Source organism: Neocloeon triangulifer, unplaced genomic scaffold (assembly GCF_031216515.1).
Source record: "Neocloeon triangulifer isolate White Clay Creek 2 clone unplaced genomic scaffold, ASM3121651v1 ptg000008l, whole genome shotgun sequence".
NCBI classification, from domain to species: Eukaryota; Metazoa; Arthropoda; class Insecta; order Ephemeroptera; family Baetidae; genus Neocloeon; species Neocloeon triangulifer.
The window spans coordinates 2,777,656-2,790,334 of record NW_026775550.1 but is presented as its reverse complement, the minus strand read 5'-3'; the positions used below and the strand labels follow the sequence as shown (position 1 = coordinate 2,790,334).

The following is a 12,679-nucleotide window of genomic DNA, read 5'->3' as shown; positions in this document are numbered from 1 at the left end:
CCTTTCAACATTAAAAATAAATGCATAATATAGTATAGTCATATTTTAAAGATTAATTTGCACGTGCATCTATTTGAAAAGATATGTATTATAATAACTCTCATTTATCAGTTATGTATTTTATGATTCGTTTGATTAATCCGATTGTTCTAATATTATAACATAATAGAAATTCTGGAACGCCTTACCAATCACTTTTAAGTTGAGTTTAATCATTGGAATTTCACTGCAATCAACATGCTATCAGTTTTAATATATGTTTATTTTTAATATGGTTGAATATAAACAAATTTCATAGGGATCTGAGAAAAATTTATTTAATTACGGATATTTCACTTATTAAAAAAAAAACATTATTTTTATTATTATTTCAAAAAAATTTTATTTGATTTTAATATATTAAAATTTCATGCAAAAAAAGTAAAATTATGTTTTGAAACTTGACTTTAAGACTTAAATATTTCTTTTTTTTAAAATAATAAACTAAATTTAGTTGCAAATCATGTTTATCACCGGATATTCTCTGCCCAAACACATCATTAATAGATTCAATATTATAAATAAGTATTGCGAAATACTGACTTGTTAACGATATATCGATATTATAAAATGGATAAATAGAAATGGCTTGATTTTCACTTAATTGTTTGGTCTCAAATTGTGAGTTGTTTCTAAAAATTTTGTTCAATTTGTTTTCAACAGAAAGGTCACGAGTGCAAGGCAACGCAGAAGGTGCACCGTGCGGTGCGTCTGCGCGTGGGCGCGTGTTGGAGCCGAAAGATGTTCTGGCCCAAGTTCTGCGGCGAGTGTCGCACGTCGTGTTGCGAGCCTCAACTGAGCACCACCAAGCAGGTCGAATTCCTGTGTCCCGTGGCCGCGGCGGCGGCCACTCAGGCCGGCCTGCTGGAGCAGGCGGCCGCGGCGGCCGGCGGCCAGCTGTGGCACCGCAAGACGCAGCACCGGCGGTGGGACGACGCCGACGAGGAGGTGGCCGAGGCGGAGGCCGTGGCGGCGGCCGCCAACGGCACGGCCGTCGTCCGCCTCGCGGTCCAGTGGATTCTCAAGTGCGCGTGCAGTGCCGAGCCGCCGTGTCCCGAGCGTCTGCACCGCGTCCACCGCACCGCCGCCCTTTTGCCTTGAACCGAAAATACATAGAAAAATCAACCGGCACCCCCGCGCACTTTCACATCAATTCAGGGCAACGTTCGCTTAAATTAAGGGCTTAGACACAAATGAATAACGTTCGCCGTCCTCGCAGGCTTATCAACGGCTACAAGAGATTTTATTTTAATAAATTTTTGACTTGCAGATGGAAATTTTGGTGTCTCAATAATATATTTTAACTTGAGTATGAATATTGACTTCATATATAAGTAATTTTTTTATAATTTCAACCCTTTGATTCTCAGAAACAAACATGAATAGATGTAAAATTGCATTTACAAATATTTTAAAAATTTAATATATTTAAAAATATATATAAATTTTTTAATTTCTAAGAAATTAATAAAATTAAAGCATTTTTTTTTTTTTGGAAATTGAAAGATTTTCATAGTTCATCCAGACTTCAATTATCACATCTTAAAATTAAATTCTCTTATTGTAAAGTTATCCAAACCCTTGGAATAAGAATGTTACTATTTTATCAGTTATATGAGTTAGACAAATTAACTATCAGTCTTTCATTTTATTACAAATTGTATTAACTTTCCTATTTGATTTTCTCCCATTCTCATTGGAATAACAAAACTTAATTTTACACTACCCACTGATATTAACGTTTGCAAATCAAATTAAGTCAAAAATGTGGGCATCAAAGATCCTCTTCTGAAAACAATTTTACGTCAAGTTAATTTCATGAAAATTCCATCTACGATAGAATTGAATTGCAAATTTTTCAATTATTTTCTTGTTTGTGCTCTTTGAGTAAGAACTTACAAAGGCAATTGGCGCTTTCAACAATTTACATAAATTATTTATCATTTAATAACATTATCAAAAATTAATGGAAGTGAGGCATTTTTTGAACAACAAAATTCTGCTTTGATGCCAAAAATGAGCCTTTTTGTGGTGGACGGTACGGGGCAGGAAGGTAGTGCAGCCCCACATGAGCGAAATTGTAGTTTGCTCGGTGAACGTTGCCCGCCCGCCACTCTGCGATTGTAACGTGGATAATGGATAACGAACGATAAGCCCGCGCCGGAGCCGTGAGCTCCAACGATTGATTACCGCGCGCGTATAACACACAAGGGGTGTTGTTAAAATGGGGCCAGCTCTCTGATTTTGTTTCAACTCGCACTATAGGTTGCTTAGGTGAAGAAAGCCGACGACGAGAGGGTGAAAAGCACAAATTATATAGAAAGTTTTTTGTTATGAAAAAAATTGAATCTTTTTACAGCTGAACGCTTGTTTAAATTTTTATTTTAATGGAGTACATTTTTGTTCTGTCAGAGCTGATAAATTAGTAAAAATTTGCGCGATGATGCTTCATATTTACACTCTCAAATGGCTGATAATAATTCAACAAGTGATTAGAGATGAGATATCATATTTTTATATAGAATCAAAGGAGACCCTAAAGAAAGCGACGCTGCTGCACTAAAATGTTGGTTGTATTAAATTTTGTATAGATTAAGTTCAAATGTAAATTAGAATTTAATCATGAGATTCATCTTCCAAGGAATCAAATGAAAAATTCAGACAGAAATTCTGGTTTGAAGGTTTAAAGTATATATTATTGTGTTATTTGTTTTAGCCAATGTTCAAAAATTATCTGCTTTAATAAAATTTGATATAATCCTAGTCCTATAATTTAACTAAATTAACAGAATATTACATATATTTTTTTATTAATTAAATATTTTTTAAATTTAATATTTATTTTTAAAAAAAAAATTTAATCATACACAGCAGATTAAACTTATCTTGTAATTTTAATAATAATTTTAGTTTTAAAACATATATATATTTTAATTCAATCCACTTTCATTAACTCCAAGAAAGTCATTCAATTGAAAGTATGCATAGTCTTCTCAAGTTGTTATTAAAGGTTTCTTATTCTGTTATTAATATTTCAATCCAATTATAAATATAGTAATTGAAAAGTGATTTAACAGTAATTTGTCTCTTATGTACTGAAGATACGACCAACTCGTTTAACTTAAGTCAGATTGCGCTTTCAAACGTAAATGAGTTTGATTATTTTTTGTATTCATTTCCGTCCATTTTAAAACCACATGTCAAACAGCAAATTCCGCAGGAATTTTGGCGAATTTTTTTTTAGCCCTTTCTGCTTATATATGAAGTTTCTCATTTGGTATTTTTTTTTTACTTTCTTCAGCAGAATAAAAAATAGTAAAAAAAGTTACAATATCAAAAATTAAAGGGAATGGGTGGAAAAAAATTTGAATTTTTTATTCTGATTGTGATGTTTTCATTTGATTCCTTGTTAGTTATAGTGAATTGGGCGCATAGGCTAATAATGGTTGTAAGTAAAAATAAGAACAAAAATTTATGTTAAAAACAATTACTTAAATTAATAAAAGGGCTCCAACAAATGTGTTAAAATTTAAATCCGTTGCCTTGACGACTTTTGGCATTGGAGTTAATTGAAATTAAACTCTGAAACAATAGGGGGAAGAGCAACTTTGCGCACATATCCAGTCAACAGGTGACGTGTTAAGTGTTAAATGTGTAAAAATTTGTGTAATGAGAAATGCATTTTTGGTGAAAATATATCAAATTTTCTCTGTAAATACGTAAATAGCAGAAAAAGGGAACTGCCTGCATTTCATTTGTATGTACCAATGGATGGAATATTGGCTTTTTTCATTTGATGGTTGTTTTGTCAGTGGAAAAGCAGGTGTGCCACTCAAAGCCAAATAACCATCGTTTCAACTGTGTGTGTTTTGCGTGAGAGCGTGTGTTGTCCGATGATTTGTTGGCAAAAATAAACATGGTGTTTTATTGGAAAATCAGCAAAGCGTGGCCGCCCGAGTTTTATTCAATTTCTCTGCACCCCGCAGCACACACGTAAACAGCTCTTTCGAAATTATTTTGGCGTCTGCCGCTGGCACCGCAAGGCTCATCTAGGGGATTTGCATAAATTGATTTGATAATAACTTCGTGATTTAATCAGCGCGACACTAAATTAAATGAGAGCCGCCCACGCATCGCCGAAAACATCAACAAATCAGAATCTCAAGTCTATACCTCTTTTATAAATGACGAGACAGATATAAAATAAAATAATTTTAAGTTGTGATGTTTACTTGTAGGCTAAAAGCCATGACCAGGCAGTTTTTTCTTAAAGCAAAAAGCAAACTGAAGTCGATAAAAAGAGTTTAACAAAAGTATCCAAATTTATATAATGTGATAATTCAGACATATTTAAATAATCAATAAATTTTCTAGCTGAAGCAAACCGACTTGAAATATGCATGTTCTCTATATTTCAATTATTAGCATTTTAATAAAACAAATCAGACGAAACAGGGGCAAAATCTCATTGGACAAAAGTCCTTAACTAAAAAAGAAAAGACTATTTTGGATTAGAATGAATATATATTATAATTTTTTTGTCGAAAATATAAAAGAAAAAGTTTAAAGTAATGAAAACTATTTATTTCAAATAATAAATAAACAAAATTTAATTTAATGTAAAATTTGTTAAAATTATTTAAGAATTAAATATAAAATTATTTTAAATATAACTTGAGAAATATTTATAGAATTATAAAAATTAATATTAATTTAGTTAAATTGAATTTGTTTAATATTATATTAATTACATCATACATCTCTTTGCATCTCTCTTTTTAAATCTCTTAACAAAAATTATAAGTCGCTTCCAAAAGTTTTGAGACTGTGTTTTGACGCGCGTTCGTTATCAATACCTGGCCGGCAGCGTGCATCGGCAGCTCCGCAGCTTCTGACTCCAGCAGATCAAATCCCGAAAGTTTGCAAACTTTCCGCTGATTAAGTTGGGCTGCTTCCCTCTCCCATTCGCTGCATGTTGGTTTAATGATCGCCGGGCTGATAAGATAGAAATGCAATAGCGAGTGTGCTGCCGGCTAATGTGATTTCTGCTGGGTCGTCTTCTTCGATATTATTGGCTTTTTTCGCTCCACAAAGAGAGGAGCAAGATGTCGTCTGCCGGCCTGGACGTGGATTTTTGCTTCGAGGTTGCGCTTCCCTTGGTGAAACAAGCCGGGCAGGTAATTGGAAATTTCATTGGAATTTATTTAATTGCTTCTCAAATATGCCGGCAAAAAATATTCGTAATATAACTTAAAAAATAAGTTCTTCTTTCTTAAATCATTCATAATTTGTGTTTGACGAAATTAAATGTCAAAATAGCGGAGATAAAATAGGATCTTCCAAATTGAGCATTTATAAGTAGGAAAAATTTTGAAACAAATTGATAGAAACTCTTGTCTGCTACTTTTGTTGATCACATTTGATGAGATCAATTTATTGCAAATTTACCTGAACTTTCTAATTTAGCTGAAATGTAATTTTCAAATATTTTCACCTCACATATTGAGAACGCTTTCAAATAAAGAATAACCTAAAACAGCATATATTGTTGGACAGTGGCTCAATTTTAATTGAAAACATTTTTGGGTAAAAATTAACTTTGTCAAATAGTCATTTGTCATTTTATTTTATTTTAATGGTTCATATCATAATTAATTGGTTTGTTGGAGGGATAAAAATATGTTAATGTACAATATTTTGGCTAAATTTGGTAATTTTAATAAAAATCAATAACAAGCAGACTTTGATGTATTCTATAAAAATTTTATTTCCATAAAGTTTCAACAAATTTATCTGCTTCTACAAAATAAGTTCAATGAAAATCAAAAATTTAGTGAGGTCATAATTTCCATAAACCTACTCCAAGCAAAGTTTGTTTGGCCCAGTCGAAAAGCGACTCGCTCCGTTTGTCTGCTTCTTTTTATTATTTTTGTACAAAGTGCCGCGTGCTTGCCTACCATAATATCAACTTTGACAACGGCACATATTTTCTGGAGCAGCCGAGGCAGCCACTCTCTCGTGCCATTAATCTTATCAGCATGAATATAAATCACGCCGCCGCAAACACATAATGCAAAATCATTTGTAACCTTGCGTTGTTTTGCACTTCTTTTTTTATAATAAATTCAGCGCCAACCGACTTGATCCTCCGGTCTTTTGTATGATGTTTACCGCGTGTATTTATAACCATCAAGTGCTGAATGTTGAGTTTTAAATTAAAGTCACATTTATTGTAATTAAAACAAACAGCTCGTGCGTAAAAGTGCAAAAAAAACGTTTTAAATCTGCTATAATTTGATTTTGATAGATTTCCAATTATTAAAAATACGTATAAAGTAAAATGTTGCACTGAATTTCTATTAAATTTTGTTTTGTTTTTGCTCCCAAACACTTCAGGCAAAAATTCATTTGTAAAGCTGGACCAATCTCTGCGTCGTCTGCAGCTGCTCGCCTGATTGATGTCGCCAATTTATTTCGCGCACAAAATAAAAAATCGGCCACCATCATTCATATTAGCTTTTCCGTGGAAAATGCGCGACTACTTTGTTTGTATCGAGATATGAATGAAATGACCAACGCTTGTGTATTTCAAATTTACTCTCATTTGTCATTTTTGCGCAGGAAATTTTGGCCGCTTTTGAGAGAAAAGACAAAAAGGTGGAGTCAAAAAGTTTTGCAGATGATTTATTGACTGAAACTGACCGACGTGTGGAGGATTTACTCATCGCTGGACTTAAAGATAAATTTCCTAACCACAGGTATGTATATTTTTAAAAGTATTATTTAAAAAAAAAAAATCATATTTGAAAATTTTTATAAATTAAAGAAATTTTTCAAACATATTATTGTTATTTTTAATTATTTTTTGGTTTAAATTTTGTTACATTAAAATTTAATGATTTAATGATTAAATAATCATTGATTATCGACGAAAAATCTTCGTCAACAACAAGTTTTTTGCAGTAAATTATCATTCATACAAATTGAACTGTTAATAGATAACCCAACAAAACTCTCTTGAGTACTCGAGAACATCAGGCTCTACAGCCAGCAATGGTTTATTTTGTACAACTTCTTGTCAAATATAATATTTAATTGATTAAATTTAAAATCTAGTCCTTCATTGTAATGGAAAAAATTGAATATCTTTTGATGTGATGAAAAATTGTCGTTAAAACTGTTAAAAAATACATTCCTCTAAAAATGTATATTTTAGGACAAATAATATTAAGGACTCCTTATTGCAATGCTAAGAGTACCAAAGAGGTTTTTTGATCTCCCATATGCGCAATGTAAAATGTTTGCCCCATGAACCCCCAATTTAATTCTGCTTATCTGTTAAGGGTCATTCAATTATCATTTTGTGCAATTTTGAGCAAAAAATTTCGGGCAGATATTTTTCAATCGCCAAAAACAAAAATCTCCATAAAATGCCATGTTAAATTTAAAAAATCATATTTCAAGATTAATCCGCGCGACCCCCCATTTTTCTTTGTGCAATCAACTCCACTGGTGGGCAGGAATCTATAAAAAAATCTGGGTCCAAAAATTTCGGGCCGATTTTCAGCAAACAGAAGTTGTAGATGTCAATAAGGAGGCCTTAAGCACTAATTTAGTAGAAAATTTCTGCTACCCCTAATGGACACCTAAATTAACCCAATACCATAAAATAAACATATTAATAGCCAACTTTAGCAGGGATATAGTAAAAAATAAATTTGAAACAGGAGATATTGGATTATAAACTCTACTTAGAGACTTCCCACATAAAAACTAGCAATATTAGTGTATAATTTTTAATTCAAATCTATGAAAACTAAAATACAAAAAGTATACAAAAGTTGGCTGGACAAATTTTGTGATTTTTTTTAATGATTTAATAGACGGTAATTTTTTCCATCTAATTGTAAATTCATTATGTAACAGTTCAAATTATTAAAATTTGATAGTTTTGACCAATTATGAGGGGCTATTTAAATTTATAAGAATTGAAAATTTTAACTTATATTTTTATACTTTTAATAGCGTTTATGTTTTATTTTTTCAAACATTTTTATCTCAAAATGTGATGCTTTTCCGCAAATAGCTATCAGCGCGTAAAATCGATTAATTATCTCATATTGTTTTCGTGCTTGCCGCAGGTTCATCGCGGAGGAGCGCGTTTCCTCCGGGGGCGAGTTCGAGGCGAGCACCGTCGAGCCGACGTGGATCATCGACCCCATCGACGGCACGACCAACTTCGTGCACGGCTACCCGCAGGTTGGTGCCGATAAATAATTAATCGCGGCGCGATCCGGCACACAATGCGGCCGCAAAATACGATACAGACGCGAGGGCTGATAATGCACTGGAGTTGCCAAACGCAGCAACCAACCCACGCACTTCATTATTCTTGTTTAAAATTAATCGCTCGTAATACGAAAAGTTTCGGCTCAAAGCTAAAGAAGAGGGCGAGAGAAAAAAAATAACGCTGCCGACGAATCTGGCGGCCAAATGAAATTTTAATGCGCAAGTTTGGCCGCGTGTGAAAATTGCATGAGCAAGAAATGCCTCTTTTCCTCTTACAAACACGACGGGGGATGAAAAGGGGTGGCGAATAATTCATATTGTTGTGAAACTAAGACCGTTTTGGTGAAATAGTTGAATATTTTTGAGCGGATTCATGAAGGAAAAAGAGAGGATTTTCTTTTCAGGAGGAATTTTAAGATTTTATTGAAATTAAAAAAAAAAAAAAAAAAAAAAAAATGAAAGATCCAAGTTTAAAAATTGAAACTATTGGTGATAGTAAAATGTTTCCTTAAAGAAAAAAATGGCCAGAATCTACAACAGATCAAAAGTTAATTACAATTTCCGATTATTTATGGAAAAAATGATTCACCCTTTTAGACTTTTTATTCCTAGGGTTGGTAAAAATCACCAATTGGAAAGAGTTTGGAAATTATTTGAATTATTTTTCTGCGATTTCCACAATTTCTCTTTGGAAACAAAATTAATCAATTTCTCAAATAATTTCTAGGAGATTATTAGGGTCTTAATAATTTAAATTAATTAATTTTTTTTAAATATTCTTGAATTTTATGAGTGCAGATTTGGCAGATATAATATCAAGATCAATTTGCAACTTTCAAAACATCTGAAATTCCATAGGTTTTCTTTGTATAAAACGTAGAAGTGAGAGTTTCTTTTTGTTTCCGCAGGTATGCGTCAGCGTCGGCTTGTGGGCGCAAAATTGTCCCCAGCTGGCGTTTGTCTTTAATCCGGTGCTGGATCAACTCTTCACTGCCAAGAGGGGCCAAGGCGCCTTTCTCAATGGACGAAAGTTGAGCGTCTCCAAAACGACTGGTCCGTGCAGTGTTTTTGTGTAAATTAATGGCCCGCCATAACTCGCCCCACGCTTATTTCCTCTTGGTACTTTTCCGCACCCAGTAATCTCTCGGCTGCCACAGAAAGCATCCGAATGAAAAATCAGCCGCCTTGGCAGCGCGTCCGCGTTTCAAATGAAAATGCTTTTCGCTGAGACGCGATTAGTGCAGAACTTGTTTGTCGGAAAAACTTTTCTTCGTCGCTTTTATAAACGACTAAAAAGTTTTCTTTTCCTTCGGAGGCATTAGTGCTGGAGATTTTTTATTTAACCTCCTCATTAGCACAAATAATTGCAAAGATTGTTCATCAAATCAACGCTTCATTAGGTTTTTCTAAACGTTTCAATTGATGTGCTTATAATCTTTAATGGAAGCGTTAAATCTTGAAGTCTTTTTTTGGTATTGATTGATTGAAAATTATAAAATTCTCAGCAGATAGCGCGGATCAATAAAATGTAATAAAATTATAAAATTGTATAAAATAATAAATTAAAACTCACAAAAAAAAGAAATATTAAAACCAGATGTTTTCAATTATTAATAAAATCAATAAAATTTAAAATTTTCTCCGATTTCAGAATTAAGCGCTGCAATTGTTGGCGGTGACATTCTGTCTTATCAGAGCCAATTTGACCGGTTGGAGGTTTCGATCGCCAATGCCAAGAGCGTCAAAGCGGTGGCAAGAGCGTAAGTCTAAATTTACAAGGTATCAGAATTTACATTTTAAACCTATTTGATATTTATGGCAAAATAATTACATTCCCAATAATGCCTTATTCATCAGTTACAATTTTGCTTATAAAGCATCATTCTAAAATCATTACCTTTCAAACAAAACTTTTTCCAAAGAGTCTCTTTCCAATAAAAAATATTTCCAATCAATTTTTCCATGCCTATTAGTTCTGATTTATTAGTGTTTTATTAATTTATATTCTTATTTCAATTGAAACAATCACTTAACAAGAGCATGTAAAACAAATTTAAACTTTTTTTCCCGTAGTTTAGGCTGCAGTGCGGCGAGTAGTCGGGTATTTATCGCCTCTTGGTAAATACTCGGCTTTGAGTTTCAGTGAGTTGTTCACTAGCACTGTGTGCCTATTTTTCTCCCAACCAATTTTTCACAATTGATTGTTTGACTTGTTTGGAGTAAAATAAAATGAATTGAATTGAAAAAAAAACATTTTATTAGGGCATTTTCGCAAATAAAACATCTTTTTCCCAAGTCTATAGTTTCTGCAGATTTCACGTTTTCCCCTTTTTATCCCACATTGTTTGAAAACAAAAAAAAAAGGAGATTTCGCAAACTCGGGTGGAAAAATCCCCACAACTAAATCTTGCGATTTATCCGGGGCGGTTGGTCGGTCGGTCGGTCTGTACGTGCGCCTTTGTGCGTGCTGCTTTCAACACACCGCCGCACACGCGTGACACATGTATAATTTATTGTTTGCAGTTTCCGCATACCTGGATCCGTGGCGATTACATTAGCATATGTGGCGATGGGCGCGCTGGACGCGTATTTCGAGCAGGGGCCCAAGAGCTGGGATTTCGCGGCCGGCGTGCTGCTGGTGACGGAGGCGGGCGGCGTCGTTCGCAGCATCCTCGGTGAGCTGAGCACTACTTCTGTTGTACTCGACTGCGGATGCAAAACCCGCTGACGAAGCTTGTTCCGTCTTAAACTGCAAATTTATGCAAATCCCGAGAAGCGCGGATTTATCGCCGGTAACGAGATGTCCTTCCGAAGTTTCGGGGAGATTTGGTTTTGTGAATTCGTTCCCACGGGCCCGTCGAAAAGCAATTTCAAAGCAAGCAAATCGCTTAAAAAGCCAGAACTATTAATATTTATTAATTTTCATTCATATTGTGAATCACTTGTAATTAATTATTTATTAACAGATAATAGATGAAAAAGTTTAATACTTTCATTTTTTAATTTTAATTTAATTAAAAGTCACATCAGCCCCAATTTTAATATTAATTTTATATTTTCTTAAAATTTGATTCTTCAATTTACTTGCATTTTTCAAAACAATCGATTGACAGGATTTATCAAAAAATTAAGGCCGTAAATATACATGAATTTAGTATTTTAATTTTAAGAAAAAAAATTAATTATAAACAAAATTTATCACTTATCACTAAATTTTTTTTTTTTAAATGTGTAGTGATTTTTTAACGATTTTTTTCGCATCCATTGATACTTCTCTGAGTGAAAAAACATTTTCCTTGTCGAGTTCTCAACATCAAAGCAAAGTCTAAAAACCACTTTGTATATTGACCGAGTTTCTGCCTTTCAATTTTTCACGTTCTGGCTCTCTTTCCAGGAGAGCCGTTCGATTTGTTTGGCAGGACCGTGCTTGCGACGTCCACGGAAAATCTGGCAAAGCAACTTGCCGACACACTTCAGCCGTTCCCGTTCGAGAGGGAAGGTGGACCAGGCCCTTATAAATTCTAGAAAGAACTTACTCCATATCAAAAATCAGAAAGCAATAATCCCTGAGTGAATTCTGACTTAAGAAAATTAATTAAAGAGTGAACCAGACAAAATTTAATCAAATCTAATTATGAAAAGAATATTAAAAAAAAAAAATCTGTAATTTTTCTCTATAATTTTATATCTTCCTCGAGAAAGGTACCGTTAAGACAGATTTCCCTAGATGATGGGTTTGGTTGTACAAAATTTCAAGGATAATGAAGGTGAGCGGCCTATGAATTGGGAACTTTATGTTGGCATTTGCCAGAAATGTCGGATGGAATCCGCAGAAGAAAGCAGGGCTGACTGCAAAATCGTATAATAATTGCAGACCCCTGCAATTTCTCCCGATATCTGCCTGTCGCAGTGATTTTATGATTTCCAAAGCCTTGTGAAATCCGACTCAATATGTGCATACAAAGTTTACTCATTGAACAATTACAAAAGACTTTTTGAGATCTATGTCAGGATCTGTCAGTTTCAATTAACTCAAACTGACAATGAGAAATTAATTATTTCACAAATCACATTGTTTCTAACTGGAGTAGAAAACATGCTTAATATTTATGTTAATTATTATCATTGCAGCTATTATGTTATGTTATGGCCAAAAATTATTAAAAAGATACTCACAATCGGTCGTATCGTAATTCAATTGGGTCAAAGAAAAGAAGATCACAGTTGTAGATATACAAACGTATTAAATTAAATAAATTTAGTAAGTTTTTATTGTTTTGTAAATTTGAATTATTATATTTCTTAATATAAATTATGATTGCTTGTAAAAAAGCAGAAAAAGAAAATCAGT

General features: G+C 33.5%; 2 protein-coding genes across 2 annotated transcripts in view; both read left to right on the top strand.

Moving 5' to 3' along the window:
* The window catches only part of LOC132194600 (CCN family member 2), a 43,611-nt gene extending 42,045 nt beyond the window's left edge, over nucleotides 1-1,566 (top strand). The window contains exon 7 of the mRNA XM_059615979.1: nucleotides 703-1,566. Coding sequence (XP_059471962.1) covers nucleotides 703-1,140 — 438 coding nt within the window. The 3' untranslated portion in view covers nucleotides 1,141-1,566. The remainder of the gene's footprint in view (nucleotides 1-702) is intronic.
* A 3,492-nt stretch (nucleotides 1,567-5,058) lies between these two features.
* LOC132194710 (inositol monophosphatase 2-like) lies at nucleotides 5,059-12,547 on the top strand. The gene is made up of 7 exons (XM_059616162.1): nucleotides 5,059-5,216; nucleotides 6,661-6,797; nucleotides 8,181-8,298; nucleotides 9,237-9,381; nucleotides 9,980-10,088; nucleotides 10,852-11,003; nucleotides 11,723-12,547. Exons 1-7 carry the CDS (start codon nucleotides 5,145-5,147, stop codon nucleotides 11,851-11,853), a joined length of 864 nt encoding a protein of 287 aa, XP_059472145.1. The 5' UTR covers nucleotides 5,059-5,144; the 3' UTR covers nucleotides 11,854-12,547.
* The last annotated feature ends 132 nt before the right edge of the window (nucleotides 12,548-12,679 follow it).